The sequence below is a fragment of the Lates calcarifer genome, linkage group LG10 (genome assembly GCF_001640805.2).
Source record: "Lates calcarifer isolate ASB-BC8 linkage group LG10, TLL_Latcal_v3, whole genome shotgun sequence".
Taxonomy (NCBI): domain Eukaryota; kingdom Metazoa; phylum Chordata; class Actinopteri; family Centropomidae; genus Lates; species Lates calcarifer.
Genome location: NC_066842.1, coordinates 2,755,810 through 2,776,652, shown reverse-complemented (window position 1 = coordinate 2,776,652; position 20,843 = coordinate 2,755,810). Strand labels below are relative to the sequence as shown.

Here is a 20,843-nt window from a genome sequence, read left to right as displayed (position 1 = left end):
TGTGGGTACTGCAGTCAAGGAGAGATAAAACCGATTTCTGTTTAAAACCCTTGTAAGGAAAAAAGCTCAAATACATTCACGAAGGTATAAAATAATAAAGAAGAAAATAGATAATTAAACATTTTTTTTATGTGTATAAATTAAGTTTCATTTATTTAGTTTTTCGAGGAACTGTATTGTTCTTTTGATAAAAACGCAATTAAACTAATGTAAAGTATTTAATGTAAAAATCCATAGCTAGAAGTAAAAACAGTTCAAGTTGATTATTTTCCTTTTACCAGAAACATCTACACATCACTACCAGACTCCATTAAAAAAAACATGAATTTTACAGAACACATTTCCTGTGGCTCTGACTCTCTGCTGTCTGTCTCTGTTTTCTTTATTTTCCAGCTCTGCTTTATTTATGTCTGTAAAATCAGCTTGTCTTAGTTTGACCTTGAACAACCTCTAACTTCTCTGAACAAACATCATCCTCTCTAATGTTGTTTAATCAGGTTAATATTTGATGTTCAGTCTTTTCTTTAATCCTGGTCTGGTTTCTTCACCCCTGATCGTCACTAATAATTTGCTGTTATGAGTTATAATCTTTGACAGTTTGACTTTTTATTTTATAAGTTTGATATGAAGATGAATCATTGACTTTTCTTCTTCTGCATCACAAACATCCTGCTCTCAAACCTGTTTTTTGACTTTTAATAACTTTTTGGTTTTACACCTTTTGAAACAACCTAAAACATTTTTTACAAAAATACTAGAATAAAATCCGGACATTAACATTTACTTTAAACATTTGTCTACAAACACACATCTCTGTAAGACCCCCCCCTCATTAAAGCCGACTGAGTCTACACATTCCAGTCACAGAAGTTAAACCTCAACACAACCTAACTCGTCACCATCGGCTCGAGTCGGCCGCAGGAACGCTGCGGGTTAAACCGAGCCAGGACGACGTCTGAATATCAACATCAATATTTACAGATCAGAAACTGATTATTGATCGATCACTTCACAAACACTCTTCTCCTAAATAACAACTGCAGAGTTCATTAAAGTAAAGAAGGAAAACATCAGGAAGGAAGAAAACAGTCTGTGTGAACCTGCCGCCGCCGCCGCTTCGAACACAACAAACATCTGGAAACATTTCTGTTTCCTGGATCTAAAAACCAGCAGGTGAACTCCTGACGAGCAGCGATCAGAGGAGTCTGTTTTTAAAATGTCTTCTCATTCCTCTGCTCTCAGAGTAAGGAACAGTACGAACAGAACAGACCACTGCAACAGGAAGTGGTCGCTTCACAGTGACGTCTCCAGGCTGTGCAGGGGGCTCCCCGGACACGGCGGCAGCCCGGCCGAGTTGGGCGGGATTAGACCGGACCTGGAGGCGTCCTTGTGCAGCGGGACGATGCGGTCCATGGCGTTGTTGTTCTGGTTGGGCGAGGACGGGAGCGGCGGCAGGTTGGACAGGTTGGCCAGACCGGTCAGCGGCGGTGGGATGATGATGGAGTTGCGTTTGGTGGGGGGGTCGTCCTCGCCCTCGTTCTCGTCGATCAGCGGGATCTGGGGCTCCGAGTCCTCGATGCGGAACTCCGGGTGGCTCATGAAGTTGTGGATGGAGCTGCGAGCTTCAGGCGTCTCCAGACCTTCGTAAGGAGACACGCTGTCTCTGAAGGCGTTCACCACACGGATCTGACAGACGACAGGGAGACGAGTCGGTTAAAGGAACATCCTGGTTCCTCTGATACAAACGTCAGAGTGAGCAGACAAATTAAACCTCAGCTTTACAGACATGATTTCAAACATTTGTCCAAACGAGAGTAAACAGGAATCAGCTGCTGTGACTAAATACACAGGGACTGACGTTCATCTGGGAGTCATCTCTCTGCTGTGGTTAATCCAGGGGATTATTTTCTTTGTTTACTTTTGTTTTTGGACAAACATGTGAAATGACTGGAGTAAAGCTGAAGTTTGTCTTCATGTTTTATCAGCTCCATTTCCTGTAAAGGTGAGACCATACCTGTGTCTGGATGCGCTGGAGGCCGCGGCACCACAGCACCTGGCCCCTCCTCAGCTCCATCTCAGCGTGGTCGATGGCGTCCAGGTCCTTCATCTCCTCCAGCTCCTCCTCGGGGATCTCCTCCTGCTGTGTGCCATGACCCGCTGTTTTCAGGAACTTCAGCCAGCTGGTGGGGACGCTGGACACCAGCTGAGAGGGAGACCAACACAAATATTACACCCCCATCAACAGACAGCAGGACTTCCTGTTCCTCGACACCTCTGTGACCTGAAAATGTTACTGAGACCACCTGGAGGGTTTGGGTTTGGAGACGGTTTTTATCGTCTAATGACGACGATCAGCTCAATAAAGTTGATGTACGTGTCTCACCTGACCCCACAGGAGGCTGCCGATACCCAGGAAAACACACCACAGCCACTGGTCGACGGTCAGACTCGCACAGCTGAACGGTTTACCACCAAACTGCACGATGACGACCTACAGGACGACAGAGTCACGACGTCATACTTTCATTCTTATGTCACCTAACACTGTGAACCTGACCAGGTGCGATCACTCACCTGTATGAGTAAGGTTCCCAGGATGATAGTGCAGAAGATGGGGTTCTTGAAGACACCCTCGAAGACGTTCCTCTCTCCGTGGATCTTGCGGGCGTTGAGCTCGTTGAAGATCTGCATGAGGACAAACGTGTTGAACACGATGGTGTAGTGCTGAGAGGCCGGAGCGTGGAGGGGGGCGTTCCTGCCGCTGTCGATGTCAAACAGAGTCTCACCTGCGAGAGAGAGAGGGACAGAGATTACTGAAGAGAAGAAGAAAGCAACTCCATTTCTTCAACAGTCATTTACTAATGACTAACGATGGTCCTGAGTTACTCTCAGGTCTTGGTCTGTTTCAGACCATGAAGCTGCGGTGCGTTCACTGACCAACAAAGAGCAGGGTGAAGATTACGGTCAGCTGGTAAATGGCGTGTCCCAGGATGTTCTTCATCATGGTGCGGGAGATGAGCGGCTTCTTGCGGCCGTATGGGTTCCTGAGCAGCAGCGCCTCGGTCGGCGGCTCGGTGGCGAGGGCCAGTGAAGCGAAAGTGTCCATGATGAGGTTGACCCACAACATCTGCACAGCTTTCAGGGGAGAGTCCTGGCAACACACACACAACAAATCAGCTGTCAGCTGTTCCTGTTGTTTCGTCCACCCCTCAGACAGCAGCGGCTTCAGTTGGCTCTGACCTGGGTGATGCAGGCTCCAGTGAAGGCCACAATCACGGCGACCACGTTGACGGTGAGCTGGAACTGCAGGAACTTGGAGATGCTGTCGTAGACGTTCCTGCCCCACATCACGGCCTTCACGATGCTGCTGAAGTTGTCGTCTGTCAGGATGATGTCTGACGCCTCCTTCGCCACGTCCGTCCCTGCGATGCCCTGCGGAGCACAGTGCGTGGGTTAGCTTAACCAAACCTGACCCTGAGCTGAGGTTTAGACTGGGTCATATCCTCAGGGGGTTCAGGATTCATCTGGTCCTGAATCTGTCTGCTGTCAGTCTGTGTGTGAGGGATGCTGATGACTGAAGGACACTCTCAGTGGATCTGCACAGCTGAGTATTTTTTCATGAAACAGCAGTTTGACATCAGAGACAGTCGTTACCATAGCGAAGCCGACATCCGCTTTCTTGAGGGCAGGTCCATCATTTGTTCCATCTCCAGTAACCGCAACGACCTGCCTCTGCTCCAGCACCGTGCTGTCGATGATACCTGAGAGGACGACACACACACAGCTGAGAACACACACTCTGATGTGTTTATCACTTTTATTTTGAACTGCCTCTGAATTAGTAATATTTTTATTCACTCATTTAAAGTTTGTTTTATACTGATTTTAATGTTTATGTGTACAACCCAATTTGAAACTGCCTTGTTTATAAGTTGTACTGTATAAATAGTATTTCCACCTCTCTGTCTCACCCCTCTGTGACCTGGTTAAAGTGAATCTAACCTTTCACCAGAGTGTGTTTGTCTGTTGGTGACGATCTGGCGAGGACTCTCAGCATTGGCCAAATCTTATCGATTCGCTCCTGCTCAATCTGCAGAGAAAAAGAGAAGACATCACCTCAATATGAAAAAACAACATCCTGATGACGTAAATATTCTGAGTCTTACCACTAGTGGAGCTAAAAATATAAAGTAGACCTGAGGGCGGCGCTACAGGAAAAGTCATGGGGTCATTAAATCTAGGGAGTGTGACTGATGGAGGACTTCAGGTCCACTCTGGGACAGTTGTCTGACCTCTCCCAGCTCGTTTCGGATACGTCGGTTGAACTCTTTGCCCTCCATGCACAGGAAGTCATCGTCAGGTTGCAGGATGCCACATTTGACAGCGATGGCCCGCGCAGTGTTGATGTTGTCTCCTGTCACCATGCGGACAGTGATCCCGGCCCGCTGACACTTTCTGATGGCGTCTGGTACCTGATGACAATGACAGGAGAAAAAATAATCAGAGTCAGACATGCTGCTCTGTACAGATGACAGAACACTGAATTATTGCTGGATCTGGGTGTAGGCTCTTTACATCCCAGACCAGAACAATCAAAACATTATTTAACTTCAGATTTGTTTCTTCTCATTCAGTCATTAAGAATTTCCAGACAGCTCTCCTCCTCTTAGATGTGCTGTGAGTAATGACCTTTGCTGTGGCTGACGTACCTCAGGTCGTACAGGGTCCTCAATGCCAACCACGGCGATGCAGGTGAGTCCAGAGAGGATGTGGGCCTCGTTGTCCCAGTCGGGTTCTCCATCAGCAGCGGGGAAGTCTCTGTAGGCGAGGCAGATGGTCCTCAGACCCTCTGATGCCATTGGCTCAATCACCTTCTTCATCAGGAGGTCTCGGTCCAGAGGTTTGAGGTCTTTGGTCTTGCCGTTTTCTTTCAGGATCTTACTGCACCTGAAACCACAAGACAGAGTCATGTGACTGTCACCTGACTGAGCACAGAGCTGTGTCAGACGCAGCAGCAGCAGTATAAACCTACTTCCTGAGCAGGATCTCAGAGGCCCCCTTGCTGAACATTCGGTAGCTGCCATCATGGTTCTTTAGCACGGTACTCATGGACTTCCTCGCAGAGTTGAAGGTGTAGACCTTGTACAGTTTCTCCTCTGGGATTTCGTTGCGGATGGTCTGGTAGTCTCGCTGTAGGTCGAGGGTGAGTCCCAATAAGGCACATTCAGTCTTGTTTCCCACCTGGCGAGGTAGCCCTCCCTCCTTCTCTGGAGGCTGCAGGAAGCAGCAGAAAGGACGTCAAATCACAGCAACAAGTTTTCAGCCTCTTTGCAAAGTGTGGAAATTAAACTCACAGCACATGGCAACAACATCTAAGCAGCAATGACACAACTTTGAATAAACATTATTTTTAGGCTCTTTATGTTTCCAGATTATATTTTAGAATCCCTTTCCCCTCTGCAACACATGCACAGTCTCAGACAAGAACCAGCTCACTGCTGAGCTCTGTTTGCCAAATCACCAACTTTACTGTAAATCATTTAAAACTCATTCTTATCGATGGGCCTACCAATTATTTTTTATATCTTTTATGCTGATATCTCATTATGTTCTATTCAACATAAAACTCATTATTTGTCTGTTTTTATCCACTAATTTTTAAAGTTGTTTCAGGCAAAAATCACAAATATTCTCTGGTTCCAACCTCAAATGTGAGGATCTGCCATGTTTGGTTTTTAAAGTAAATATATTAACTCAGACAAAACTAAACAATCAGTGACGTCACCTTTAGCTTCTGGAAAGTGTGAAGGGCATTTTCCTTCCTTTTCAACTAGTGACCCTCGTCACAGGCTGTCTGAGTTGTGTGTAGTTTAATGAATGTTGGATGTTGACTGTTGTTTTGTTTGTTGTCTATTTTGCTCATGTCACAGGTTGGGAATCACTGTTATCTTATTAACAGCTGATCAATTAATCCAGAGAATAATCAGACTGGCTGACAATGAAAATTGTTGCTGATGATCATCTCAGTGACCTGATTTATTAACTCCTGTGGCTGAACCTGTTTCTTTCAGGATCTAGGCGGCAGTGATCAGATGAGTCCTGAGCCGCCGTGGCTGCTTTCCAAACCAACCTGCTCTCTCAGCCAAATGCTTAAACGACGAGCTTCCTGAATGGACGGTTATTTTTACAGCTCACCATAATCTTGGTGGTGTAGGCGCAGTTGACCCCGATGCCCCAGATGAGCAGGTCCAGTATCTTGGCAGGGATCATGTGCGGCTTCGGCACCTTTTTGTAGTAGCTTCCTGCGATGTAGGCCTGCACCACAGCCATGCGGTTCATGGTGAGTGTGCCCGTCTTGTCGGAGCAAATGGCGGTGGCGTTGCCCATCGTCTCACAGGCGTCCAGGTGGCGGACCAGGTTGTTGTCCTTCATCATTTTCTGATGGGAGAGGAGAGCAGCGTCACCTGAGTCGGGTTATTCTGAATTTAAACTGTACATGTTCAGGTTTACAGGCTGCGTAACACTGTACACAAACAGACCTTGACTGAATAGGCCAGGGAGATGGTGACAGCCAGAGGGAGACCTTCAGGCACAGCCACCACCAGCACAGTCACACCGATGATGAAAAACTTGACCAAGAACTGCACGTAGATGGGCAGACACTCGCTGGTCCAGGGAACCCCCTGAATCCAGAAGGTATCGATCAGGAAGCGAGTGATGAGGATGATGACGGTGAGAGTCGACATGAACAGACCTGAAGACAGAGACAGAGTGTAGTTCAGCTGTAAACCTCAGATCATCTGTAAACACAGATGATCAGTGATGAACATCTCTCCTCCCAGAGAGCGAGGAGATGACTGGAGCTCTCTGAATGTCAGCACAGATGGTTTAGTCACACACACTGTTCCTCATTTATCTGATTCTCTGTTCATACCTGCTTTGCCGATCTGCACAGCCAGTTTGGTCAGCTTCCCCTGGAGGACTGACTTCTCCTTCTTTGGTAGGTTTTTTTTCTTCTCTGGTTCTCCGTCCTCGTTGAGCGGCTGCATCTCCACATTGGCTCCATCCTTGTTTTTACCTAGAGGACACAGGAAATCAGCAAAACATTCAGGTGTTCCTCTCAGGAACCTCTCAGTACAGAGATGAATGCATATTTGAGAGTTCAGTGATGCATCAGTGGAGGATCAATGTTAAGGAGCACTGAAGCTGGTCATCGTGGCTCAACACCTCACTGAGACACCTGTTGACACACTCATGTTGGCTCTTCCTTTGATTTGTCTCCTGCCTGTATATCATCTCTGTTCATCTGGATCACCACAGTAACAATGAAAAAACTCTACAATAGAGTCTACTGACACTGTAGACAGTGAGGGTACCTGCAGGTGTGTGTGTGTGTTAGTTTGTGTGTGAGCGTGCTGATCCCAGCTCAGTAATGAGGTTATTAGTGGACAGGCAGGCAGCAGCAGCAGGCAGGAGAAGAAAGCAGCTGCCGAGCTTAAGGCTGATAATCTGCTTGGTCCTAATCACCATCAAGTCAGGAGCACCTGCTGCTGCTCAGACCACAGGGACACACTGCTCCATGTGGGACCACAGGGACCGCAAGGAACCGGGAGACACTGCCAGGAAATACAAGCTGACTCAGTGAAAACCAGGAGTCTGACTGACTTCAGAACCTGAGATCCACCTCAGACTGATCTCCTGCAGGATCTTTGACCAGTCTGATCAGAACTGCCTCTTGTAGACCAGCCTAGATTTTTTTGATTGACTTAGCTGTCCTGCATCACATGGTGCCCAGCTGTACTGGCTTACAAGGCACCATACAGCAACAGTGAAGACAGGACACACACACCTCAGCTCCCAAATCATCTCTGGTAAAATGGGCAGAACATCTGAAGCATTCTTGTCTGAATGTGAACTTTAAGTTGGCTTCTACACTGCTCCACAGGTTCCACCTTACACGCTCAGAGAACAGTAACATGTTCAGTAAATATGATTGATGATTTAAAAGGTTTAAAAGGGGGCAGCTCCATCAACAAATCCATCAGATGCACTGAAGCTGCTACTGTTCAATACAGCTTCACATTCACGTCACGTACAGTAACTCACAGTAATGAAGCAGTGATGTGCTGCTCACCTTTCTTTCCTTTGTCATCTTTTTTACCTGTGAACGAAAAACATGCGACAGTCATTAATTAGTGAAACATATGGAACAAAACATTAGTAAATCATTAAAACAACTAAAAATTATGTTAACTCTAACAAAGCAGACAAAGTCAGATTTTTGGCTGGTCCACCACTTTGGCCTGAAATATCTTGACTGTTGGAATGATTTTCATTAAGTTCAGTTCAGCAGTGAATGAACAACAATAACTGATCTCCTGACTTTTCATCTAACACCATAACTGGATATCTATGTCCTGGTGGTTGACTTTAAATCTATTGTCAGTGTTTTGTCCCTGCAACAAATCTACATGTGATTATCATTAAAAAAAAAAAAAGCTCATCATATCATGTGTGATGGCTGTGGTTCAGGTAGAGCGAGCTCAGGTTTGATCCCTGGCTCCTGACTCTGAACCCCACCTGCTCCTGAATGGTATGTGAGCGTGTGTGAATGGATGAATCAGAGACTAAAGCACTTTGGATAAAAGATTCTAACTTAATCCATTTATAAAAATAGAAAAGTATCTACAGTTTACAGTTTATACCCGATCTGAACAGTCATGCTCACTACTGTTGTAGAGAATGGGTAGATTTGGAATCATTTCAACATGGGGATAACAGCACACATGTTCAGTCTCTGCAGGAGGACGCTCACAGTGTTGTGCTTGGTTGTTCACATGTGAAGAGACCACAGATGGTCGCACAACAAATGAAAAAAAGAGCTGGAGAGAGGAGTTAAATCCACGGCTCCTTTCTCACCTCCACATATCTGAACAGTTACAAACCGGACTCACAGATACACTCAAGTGAAATCAGATGAACTGAAACAGGTCGGTTTTATGCTGAACTTACTCTTCTTGTCCTTCTTCTCTTTCTTTTTCCGCTCCTCTTTCTTCTTGTCTTTCTCTTTCTTGGCCTCTTCACCTTCACCCTCAGCTTCCTCACCAGCACCAAGCAGTGTGAAGATGATGCCAGTCTGGGAGTTCACACCTACGGCGGTGACCACCATCTTGCCAGAGCCCTCCATCACATGAGTTCCTGAGAGGGGGAGAGAGAGATGTTGTTATTTCTGTTTACTCTGTACACACAGCATCTACTGTATCCATCAGCGCTGTATCAGAGAGAGAGACACACAGACACTGTAACGTATCTCAGGCTCTATGACTGGTCACTGCTGCAACCTGTGTGTGCACTGTCCACAACAATTATTCTGTACATACACACACAGAGAGCACGCTGTAGTGGGAGCTGTGGACGAAACTATAAACACATCAGGACCACTGTAGGAGAAGAAAGCAGGAAAAGCCCCAAGTGATGATTCTTAGATAAAACTTTTACAAAAGCTTTAGATGTACAACATTCATCTTTTCTACTTGGCTCCATGTTCTTCTCATCTTTAACACTACAGTAGCTCTCTGATTGCTGATCTTGTTGTTATTTCTGTGTGATTGGGTCAGTGGTACCACAGAGTTAATATAAAACTCTGACACCCTGACATTTCTTCAGTATTTAAGTTGGTTCAAATTTGAATTATCTCAGTGCAGAGTGCTCAGTCTGCAGGTGTGAGAATCAGAGAGATCTGTTTTTGCGGTGGAAAATCAACAGCAGAAATTAGCTGTTAGGAGCTGACAATGACAGCTCAGGTCACACTGAATGTGGCTATAATTTGATATGAGTGAAGCACCTGACAGCATCATCGGGTCTTCTTGTACACTCTTCTTAACATGATCTGACTCTCCTGTCAGAGAGCTCTCGTCGATTTTCAGGTCATTGCTCTGAATCAGGACGCCGTCAGCGGGGAGGAGGTCACCTGGAACAGCAACACACAGAGGTAGACTGTGATAACAGGTCGTTACGTAACATCATCATTAAATCATCACCAGGCTCATTATCATTAGAAAACATGAACATTCTGCTTGTGGTCTTTAACCTCAGACTCTTTTATGAGTCTAACGTCACAAAACTGTAAACTGTTAAAACCACATACACAACATCACTACCTCCAAGAATATTCTATGAACATTATACAGACAGTTTTATTCTGATGGTCACATGTTGACATTTAGTGATCCACAGAGAGCAGTTATTGTTATGCTGAAATGACACGATTATTCTGTCGCATTAGAAAACGAGAATGAGAGCTAGATGTCATCAAAAACTCTAAACACAACCTTCACAAACTTTGAGAAATAAATATAAACACCACTGAACAAAACTCATCAAAACTGGCAAGATGATGATTTAATGAGTCATGATGTATCTAGAGGTCTGACATCCAGCTCTATTCATCCCTCAGGGCAAACTTCAGTTTATGCCTTTTGTTCTCTCACCGTATTTGACTTGTGCGATGTCTCCGACGACGATCTCAGACACATTGATCTGGATCACCTGCCCCCCTCGGACCACGGTGAACTTCTGCTCCTGCTCGATGCGGCTCTGGAGGCCACGGAACTGTTTCTCTTTGCTCCAGTCGTTGAAGGCCGTCACCAGGACGACACACACCACAGACAGCAGGATGGCGGCACCTTCGATCCATCCAGCCTCCGCCTCGCCCTCCTCCTCCACACCACCTGCTGCTCTGCCACAGTCTGAGCAGAAACAACACAGGATGGAGTTTTACTTTTCTGATCGATGTGTCAATATTAAATGTTCCCCTGCTTCTATGAACAGTCCAACAGTGCAGCCTGACAGGAAGTGACCTCTGACCTTTGCCTATAAGACGATGACTTGAGCCAATGCTGCTATGACACAAAATCTTCCAACGATTTTGATGATGATTGAATTTAAAATGAGTGATGACCAAGATCACATGACTGCTGTCGGGTCAGAGATCTGCTGGACCCAGAGCTTAATGATTTTCTTGTTTGTTTCTGTATAAAGTTGGTTCCTTGAAATTAAAAATCTTCCTAGAAAAGACACTGCTGTCACATAACACCTACAGGTTACCAGCTTCACAACACAGTATTACAACATACGTGAATTCTGGCAAAGAGTAACTTGTTAGAGGATGATGATGGTGCAGGCTGACAGATAAACAGGTACAGTTCAGGAACACAGACCAAACCCATATCTGACAGCTAACTCTCCCTCTCAGTTCTCCTCTGGACCAGACTTGGATGTGGTCTGGTTTTGGTGAACTGACCTCTCTATCAGCGATAGAACCAAACTCAGTGATACCAACATTTTTACATCATATAACTGACTCACAGAAAAAAGACAGAGTCAGACAAACAGAAAGAGAACTGGAGTCTCTGCTCACACTGACAACCATAGATGAACCTGTGACAGTTCGCTCATATGAATGTCAACATGAATGAGCCCTGAGTAAATCTGGGCTTGTCTCCTGCAAGAAAGATGTTTTACTAAACTGTGACCAAGATTCAGTTTCCTCTGACTGTGGATAAATCTGATGTTTTCATGTAGACTAAAGGGCACTAAAACACCTATACAACACTTACATTTTCTGTTATATTTTAGTGACAAATTAATCAGAGGCCATGGGTGATCAGTATTTCTGATATTCTAGGTGAGAACTACTGATGGAAAACATCAATTATAATATTTTAAAGTGAATAAATGTCTAATGTCAATGTGACCATACGTATATACTGATGACTACCTGACATATGAGCAGTATATATGAAGTCTGATGACATTAGAAACAGGAAACACATTCTGACTGACTGATCACCTGAGACACCTGGATACACATAGGTTTATAATAAAAGTTACAGAAAGAGACTTCAAGGTCAAGACATCAAGGTTGCCTTTAAACAAACACAGAGGCTGTTGAAAATAAAAGATCAACTCACTCTGTCTCTCAGCATCTGGTGGTCTGTAGAAAGAAAGGCCTAGTGAAATGACGGCTGCCACCTCCAGGATGATGAGTGTGACATCCTGCAGGGCTTCCCACACTAACTGCAAAAAGGTTTTTGGCTTTTTAGGAGGGATGGTGTTCTGTCCAAACTCCTTTTTCCTTCTGCTGATGTCCTCTGAGTTTCCATCTAAACCTGCAGCAGAAGACACAAAGACAACATGAATTAACATTTGTAGTCACACACTCCACACACCCTCCAATGTCTCCACCTTTACAAACTCATATTGTTCTTTTTTTAGATCACAAAGTTTAGTTTGCTTTCAGAAAGAAGCTGAGCTGAAGTATGTGAACTGGTCTGACCATTAGAAATAAAACAGGAGGTAGGCTGCACACAGCTTTTACAGGCTCCACAAATTATAATGACCCAATGTTTTCACCTTTAAGGTGTCAGACAGACAAACATTCATGTGAACAAAAAACAGGCTAAATAGAGGGACAAACACCAGAGACAATGATGGAAATCAGTTCAGGACTACTGTTGGACTGTTGCTGCAGATGTTGGAGTTTTCTAAACAAACCTAAACCAAAAGTGTCGGCTCCACCTACGATCACAACATCACATGACGGGGGGAAAAAAAAAATTAATATGAAATCCATACCAATCTGTCTAAATTCAAAATTTAGTGTATTACCTCATCAGGCTGTTCCATGTACTCCAGTCAGGGACATTCACTAAATACACTGTCTATCTGACTTGTTGTGTTGTCCTCTGTAAATTCTTCTTTAACACAGTGTTGTAAAGATACAAGCTGTGTTCAAAAAATCACAACAGCAAAACATCTGTGAGGAAACATATGGGATTCATCACTGTAGAAGGTAATAAGTCAGCACTGTGTGCAGACTTTGTAAAATGTAGGATCCATTCAGCTGAACTGGATTTGTTTCAGGTGACACGTGGTTTGTGACGCCTGGTGTTTGTGTCTCTGCAGTGTTGTGGTGTGTCGGAGCAGAGAGCAGACTGGTTTCCTCTGTGGATAACAGCAACACGTCAAGACACGCTCACGTCCCTCTGGACTCTCTGCAGCTGCTGCACGACTGCAGCTGACTCGGACAGTCTCAGCAGGTTTTTCTCTTCATGTTGTCTGAAAATGAAACTCAATGAGCAGAGCACCGAGCATGCTCTGTGCTTTCAGGTTTACACTTAGAGTGAATGGATTTAACCTCTGGCTGTCACCCCGGAGACACAGAGAAGTAAAGCAGTGTGATGGGTTTTCCAGCGATTTCAAACTGCTGCTGACATTTTACCTCTCTCTGTCAGCAGGAGTCGAAACACTGAGGTGTTTACTGAGCGTGTGCAAGACAGACAGACTGAATGAATTAATGATGAGGGGGAAAATGTCAAAGGGCAGATGAAGACACACTGAGTCCACTCAGACACATCGACACACTATGACACAAGTTTGCCAAAACAATAAAACATGGCCAGTACTGACTGTGACGGAAAATGTCTCTGCAGGCTGACTTTTACAGAAATGAACTGTATGGAAAATCTAAAAACAGATGGATAATTTCACTATCATCACAAAAACCTGTCAGACAACTGATTGATCAAGTGATCAGTGCATCCATAGTGACAGACACACAGAGATTTTCTTGCAGTGTCCCCAAATGTTTCTCCTCAGCTCACTGCTGATGTTGGACAGCCCCAACAAACCAATAAATGACTTCCGCCTTATAAACGTCTTTAAAGCCTTTTCAGTCCAACTTTAGTCCACTTCACATCACTGAAACTGCCTCAGAAACAACAAGATAAATCATGTTGCCCTTGCAGCTGTGAATTTTTCTGAATTGAGATGCAGTATTTACAGACTGGGACACACTGTGTTTGTCTCATGTTGTCCTGAAGCTGACAGAGAGCAGAGCAGGGTCAACAGAGGCTGCAGGTCACAGTCGACTTTAACCACCACAGTTACCAGTCCCTTTATGGTTTAATGGTGTCCATGCCAGGGGGAGTGGTCTGCGAGTCACTGATGGAGGGGCCTAAAGCATCATCACATATCACAGTGACTCTGTCTGAAAACACAAAACTGTGTTCAGAGTGGAGCATCACACTGCCTGTGGTTGATCTTTGATTCACATTTCTGGTGCTGTGATTCTCCAGCTGGCAGTCAGCCCTGTTGCTTTAAAAAGACCATCTGTGCTGACACAAACTGAACACAGGAGCAGAGTTTCTGAGCATATTTACCATCAACAGGTGACGTCCTCAGTCTGGCACACAGTCCGTTAACGTCTCCATAAGTTTTCTGGATCTTGGTCAGTCCATCGGGTCCTCTCAGCTCCATGAGCGAGCGCAGCTCCTGCAGCGTGCAGCTGAACTCCGCGTCATGGTTGGCCTCAGCACGTCGCCCATGTTTGGACCCACGAAAAGAGTTATTGGCCATGTCTCCTCCTCTGGGACTCGACAGAGGCCTTCCCGAAAAACACAGACTCAGTGGTGGGCCTGAGATGCAGATCTGGCCTTACAGGGACTCTGTGACTGGAGAGGGACAAATAGATCAAGTTATCATTATCCAGCATCACTGGAGAACAAATACATAACTGCAGGGGAAATATGTAGAAATATTAATACACAAAGGGCATGACTGGAGTTAACAGCAGGACAACAAGATAATGTACTCTGTACTGGCTCCAGGATTGTGGGGATTATATTTACTGATTACAGGCAAATTACATATGAGGGTTTTTTTTAAAGACTGATATTTTTGATATGACTCAACTGAAAATTGATCAAATTATCAAATATCACCCACACAGTTTAGCAATCAGCCAGGAAAGACATGATTTTATTTTTATTTTCTTATTCAGTGTTTAATGAGCTTTTGTTGAACTGATCTGGAAAACAACGTCATGAGTGAATAAATAATATTACATAATCAATATCTGACCCATTCTAGCGCAAGAACCAACTGCAGCTCTGGGCACAGCAGAAGGAGTAAACATTAAATCAAGATAAGAACAATTTACAGAGAAGATTCATGAAAAGTCTCTTTGTCCTGGAAAGGATGAAAATATCAGGAAAACAACATTTAAGTATATTCCGTTTTGGAATCTCCTGGTTAAACTCAACATTTACATTAACAGTGTCTGGATTTGTGCTCTTTACTTTGTCTCACCTCATCACTGTTCATAACCAGCTGTATGAGTGAAATACTCTCAATCAACCGGGTAACTGTGCAGCAGACTGCTGTGTTCTTTAGTCTGGATACATATCCATGTGTGGTGGAGAGTATTGTGTACGCTGGTGTGTGAACTGAAAGCCTTTATATTTGTTCCTCACAGGTTGTGACCTCTGCGCCTTCAGCTGTAATCTGTGTCAATCAGTCAGCCGAAGCTTAATCTGAGGGAGGGAGAGGCAGCCTGTTTAAGGCTGAAGGAGAGAAAGAGCGACTGGACGGGTTGAACAGAAGTCATGATGGTCAAACTGGTGAAAAACGCTTCACCACTTAATGTATGAAACTACAGATTAATGAGTGGATCTAACCAACAGTCAAAACAAATGCAGAGTTCACAAGAGGAAACACATGAGGGATGTAAATCTTCGTATCAGAGAAGCTGCTACAAGGTCATTTGGAGAAATTCTCTGTTGTTCAGTTACTAATGAACTAATCATCACAGCAGTAGATGAAAATACACAAACTGTGGCTGTGTGTAGCTGTGTGAGCTGAATACACTCAGCAGCCCCACACACACACACACACACACACACACACACACACACAGAGAAAACATATTAATGATTCCTGACAGAAAACCTATTCAGAGCCAGTCATTTCTGATCAAACATTATTGTCACTTCAGTATTGCAGTACTGAGAAGAAGAAAAGCTTTACTTACAGAAACTTCCCCCATCGCCTCCTGTTAGCAGCAGCAGGTATTAGTGGCAGTCCGATTACTCTGAGCAGCGTCACACACACAGCTCCAGAAACAGCCCATAACCCAGCCACAGCTCCTGAGCCAGTAGTCTGCAGACCTGCTCCGAGACCACAGTTCACTCCCAAAACCAGTCACTTGTTCAGAAATTCAGTTTGACCTTCAGCAAGCTCACAGTCACAAGCAGTGCTCCATCGAAGGAAAAAACAGGAGCTGGCTAAATGATTATCTGAGGAAAGCCTCGCTTAATCTAATTAGACAATCTGTGGCTTCAGTGAGCGCCAGAGAGACTGCTGCTACTGCTGCTGCAGCTCCTCCTGCTGAGAGGGACAAAACCAGGTCTACTCACTCCAGGTCTGCATACATCAGGTAGACAAACACCAGGTCTACATAGCCCAGGAACACACCAGACTTGTGGATAAGATGTAAAACTAAAGACTGAAGAGGGAGGGTCACAGTGTTCTTAACAAAAGAAGCAACCACCAGAAAACACCCTGGTAACCAGTGAGCCTCCCATAGAGACCACCAAGAAAAATTCAATCAACCCACTAACATATCCTGAAAACCCCCCAGCCTAACAACCAGCCACCTGTAATGTCTACCCTGTTCTTTGTGCTCTGACTGTGTAAGTCGTTGTTCACAACTGTTGTTCTCATTTGTTACACACAAAACTCACACACTTCTCTTCCCCCCACCCTCTGAGCGGCAGTGATGCAGGCTGACGTCAGGTGCCACACACACACACGTGACTGACACACACACACACACACACACACACTGACAAAGGTGGATTATAGCACATAGACAAACAGGAGGATTAACTGGACGCACACGGTGATATCATTGTTTCATACTTGCATGATAGTGTTTTCACGGTGAGCTAAAGTGACCTTTGACCTCCACACTCTGATGAGGACTACCACAGCTTAAGGACTCATTGGACAGGGACTGGCCATGACCCCACACATTCACCAGTCCATCAGAGCTCTAGATTCATGCAGCCACAAAACCATAACTGATACAAATTTCTGATATACATATTTGTTTTTTATCTAGCACACACTTAACAGACCTGAGGACAATTAAGAAAGAGATGGTTACAGTTCAAAAAAATAAATTCACTTCTTGAAGAAAATTGTCTGTGAAATAAACTTGCTTGGTAGGTTCTTTCTGGGTGAACTGATTCAGTCAAATCGACCTGGGATCAGCTACAGTTTGTTTGTGCTGTCACCCAGTGGTCACACACAGTTAACACACTTCAGACATAACACACTCAAGCCACCGTGTGACCAGGAAAAGCTTCTAAATACTGAATGGTCACGTGTAGCTAATAGACGTGTTAACAGCTGATCGTGACGTCACTCACAAACATGGCGGACTGGAATAGAGGTACTGTTTTTCGACACGTATTCACTTCTTTATACTCAGCTGTTAACCGTCTACAGTGCAACAGAGACAACGTTACAACAGTGTGACAGTGTGTGTAACCTAACGTACGAAGCGGATCAGAAGTATGCCTGATATTTGGACCTGTAGGGGCCGAAAACAAGTCTCATACTTAGCCAGAGGGCTAACTAGCCGAGGAGTTTAGCTGTTTAATACTTAAAGGTTAGGTTTAACAGGTATATACTTCTACGGAGGGACGTGTTTTGTCATTCCACAAAACTACAACGTTAATTTTGTGAAAAAGAATAACTCTTGTGTTAGCGACTGACCGCCAAAGTTGGCTTGGACTGATAATTTGAATCCGCAGAGTAACTAAAGCAGTCAGATAAATGTAATGGACCGAAATGTACGTTATTTGTCTCCAAATGCAGTGAAGTAGAAAGGGCAAAATTTCACTCAACATCGGAGGGAATATTTTTCCTCAGTCTGGTGTCGACGAAACTTTGCTAATTAAAGTTTAGCATCATTCAACAGTCACTGAGAGTTGCCTAATGTTAGCTAGCTTCCTGTCAGCGCAGTGACGGTAGGTGGCGCCCTACGAGCTGATTGACACTCGCTTTTTACTACGAAAAGTTAATGAGAAAACATTAATTCATGTAAAGATGTGACAATATTTAATCATTTTAAAATGCTAACACCTACCTTCATCAGCGCCTAATCAGATAACCGTTAATAGTTTGAATATGTAAAACCCTTGCTTTTAAAATCGAGATAGGGAAACCCCGTTGGACCCACAACCGTTAGCTGTTTGATGACGTCGGGAAAACACCAGACCACCAATTGATTCCGTGTTTTAATTAATGTATGACCGTTAACTACAATGGTGGAAAAATCACTCCGCATTCAGTTTGCTCATGTAAAAGTACTCGAGTGTCAAAAGTAAAAGTAGTCAATATGCTGAAGAGCCGTGTAATAACACATTTTGAATGTTATTTTGCTTTTCTATGCGCCAACAGTCATTAGCGGTAAAGTTAGCTTGTTTGCTAACGGCAGTGATGGCACCATCAGATTGACGAGTTTATGTGACAAAAACATACATTTAAGTAAAGTTATGTTAATGTTTGATTATTTAAGAGAATCTAATACCTACCTTAATCAGTAATCGAACAACCTAGTAGTTGTAGATTAAATATGTAAAACAGCTGCTTTTAACACCGAGATTAAGAAACTGCGTTGGACCAGAAACCGTTAGCTGTGTGGTGACGTCACGAAAACGCATGACCTCCAAGTGATTCGGTGTTTTAATTGAAGTGGGACCTGCAGAGGTAGAACTGCCTAGACATTTTACTTTATACTTATACTATTTACTTTTTTGTTACAAATTCTATATTTTCGTATGTAACATGAGGTGAGCATGTTACACTGCAGGTTTGCAACCAGTTCTTTGGAATTAATTCCTCTCTTTTCCCTGGAAATCTTCCTAAAGAACTACAGTTACATATCATGGTTACATAAGTCTTTATAAAGTCAGCACTTGAACCAGTGTTTCTTTTCTAATCCAGAGTGTTTGTGTGTTTCCAGGTCATGGCTCTGTGGACGACATGCTCGATGCTGAAAACAAACGGATGGCTGAGAACCTGGCCACCAAAGTCTCCAGACTGAAATCTGTGAGTCACAACAAACAATTACGTCCTTTATCAACCAGTTTCATCTTTTAATAACAGTCTCAAATAACCTGTCTCTGTATCTGACAGCTGGCGTATGAAATCGACCGAGAGGCTGACGATCAGAACGAGTATCTGGACAACATGGTGAGTCCTTCTGATCTTAGTAGCAATATAGAAAAATATAATTAACCTGTTTTTTGTTTCTATTTACATGCTTCTCAGCCATTAGTCCACTTTTAAAGCCTGGCAGCTGTAGTTGTTAAATGGCCCTTTATTATCTGGGAATGAATACAATAAATCAAATCTTTTTCCTCTTATTCCTTTCAGGACTCTAACTTCCTGAGTGCAACGGGTTTGCTGACTGGCAGCGTGAAACGTTTCTCCACCATGGTCCGATCCGGCAGAGACAATCGCCGCATCCTCTGCTACGTCTCTGTGGGCCTGGTCCTGGTCTTCTTCCTGCTCTACTACCTGGTCTCCAGGATTCAACGCTGACGTGACAACCGCATCAGCCAAGAGCTGGTTCCAGTGTGGAGCTGAGACTTTTGATTCGTCATATCTGATTTAAATCACCCCTGTGGTTTTCCTGCGCAGGAGGAGACTCTTTACTCTGCACCAAAGTGAGAAAACAAACAGGAAACAGACAGAAAACATTTTGTTGAATTGTTGAACTGAGCAGAAGGAGGTGTTGGACGCAGTAGCAGTAATGGTCACGCTGGAGTCTCTAAAACACACTTGTTGCAAGCCAAGAAGTCCTAATATGGGCAAAGAGAGGGCGGGGCCTGAATGCAGGTGGGAGTGGGACCCAGAATAGCTGAGTGTGATAAACAGATGAACCTGTCAATTTTGTCAAACTTGCCTGAAACATAAGGTTCATTTCAGACGAGCTGTCCCAGTTCCAAACTACATGATGATTTGAACTATGACTTGTTTATTCAAGCTGCAAAATATCTATTTTACAAACTAAAAAACTTGAAATTTGAGTGCGTTACAAAGCACAGCTGCAAAAAAAATCATAGTAAATTTCAGTTTTGGTGGTGAGACAGCTACAGGGAGGTGAAGAAACATTTGTTTTCTTTTCCAGGTTTAATCAGCAGTGTGATTTTAAACTGAAGGTCAAAGTTAACTGAAGTCAACATCCATTAATTTATTATTTTCTATCAGTAGAAAGTGGTATTTTTTGTATTTTTAAGTATTTTTTTGCAGCAAAACTACTGTTTTTTTGACAGTTAATATATAATATGCACTGTCAGCCAATTTGTATGTATGTAGTGTGGAACTGGGACAAAGCAGGAGACAGCTGGACATTTTAATATGTTATCAAATGGGCTGTAGTTGATATAAAACAAAAATCAAACCCCAGTGTTTCAGTTTAGTTTGATGAGCAGTTTTAGTTCAGCATGTTTCCTTCTAATTATTAATATTAAATGTTGGGACCTGTGCTTTTCTTGGTTTACAGGGACATGTTGTTTACAATATTTTGTCTTTTTTTTTGTCCTCTTTCAATCGGTGAAAGAGACTGGGGGAGATTTAAAATTTCAAAGTGTTAAGAAGAGTTTTCTTTCTATACGTCTTCACATTCCAGGTTTTTAACTGCTCATCCGCTACAGCAAACATTTAGTATTATTATTAATACACATGCAATAAATGGTTTTAATGGTGAATCTTCTTTTTACATGGGTCATTATGGTTCTGGGAATTATGTGAGATATCATTTATGATTTGTTGTTTATTATTATACAGTCTTCAATTAAAAAAAATATTATGACTAGTACAGAAGACAGATTTTATTTTTGATAACTAAATGACAAGACATTATAATTCAATAAAAACCTCTTCAAGACTTAAAATATCACATCAGTGTCATTTCAACTCAGGAAGTT

General features: G+C 43.6%; 2 protein-coding genes across 5 annotated transcripts; one reads left to right on the top strand and one right to left on the bottom strand.

Annotated features, from left to right (window-relative positions):
- Positions 1-533: 533 nt before the first annotated feature.
- On the bottom strand, positions 534-18,467 carry LOC108893804 (plasma membrane calcium-transporting ATPase 1). 3 transcript variants are annotated; one of them, XM_018692195.2, is made up of 21 exons: positions 18,444-18,467; positions 14,223-14,513; positions 11,973-12,170; positions 10,491-10,748; positions 9,845-9,970; positions 9,013-9,198; positions 8,135-8,161; positions 6,935-7,078; positions 6,540-6,754; positions 6,196-6,438; positions 5,033-5,274; positions 4,710-4,947; positions 4,293-4,472; positions 4,003-4,090; positions 3,655-3,761; positions 3,241-3,432; positions 2,938-3,151; positions 2,575-2,786; positions 2,384-2,491; positions 2,015-2,203; positions 534-1,686 (listed from the first exon to the last, which is right to left on the bottom strand). In XM_018692195.2, the coding sequence occupies exons 2-21, from the start codon at positions 14,416-14,418 to the stop codon at positions 1,294-1,296; spliced, it is 3,756 nt and encodes a 1,251-aa protein (XP_018547711.1). In that variant the 5' UTR covers positions 14,419-14,513; positions 18,444-18,467; the 3' UTR covers positions 534-1,293. The 3 variants fall into 3 exon arrangements, with proteins under 3 accessions (XP_018547711.1, XP_018547696.1, XP_018547703.1); XM_018692180.2 differs by lacking the exon at positions 18,444-18,467 and adding an exon at positions 17,996-18,431; XM_018692187.2 differs by lacking the exon at positions 18,444-18,467 and adding an exon at positions 15,151-15,417.
- Positions 17,207-20,815, top strand: bet1l (Bet1 golgi vesicular membrane trafficking protein-like). Of its 2 annotated transcripts, none has more exons than XM_018692209.2 (4): positions 17,207-17,296; positions 18,875-18,960; positions 19,048-19,104; positions 19,288-20,815. In XM_018692209.2, the coding sequence occupies exons 1-4, from the start codon at positions 17,278-17,280 to the stop codon at positions 19,453-19,455; spliced, it is 330 nt and encodes a 109-aa protein (XP_018547725.1). In that variant the 5' UTR covers positions 17,207-17,277; the 3' UTR covers positions 19,456-20,815. The 2 variants fall into 2 exon arrangements, with proteins under 2 accessions (XP_018547725.1, XP_018547734.1); XM_018692218.2 differs by lacking the exon at positions 17,207-17,296 and adding an exon at positions 18,487-18,618.
- Positions 20,816-20,843: the final 28 nt, after the last annotated feature.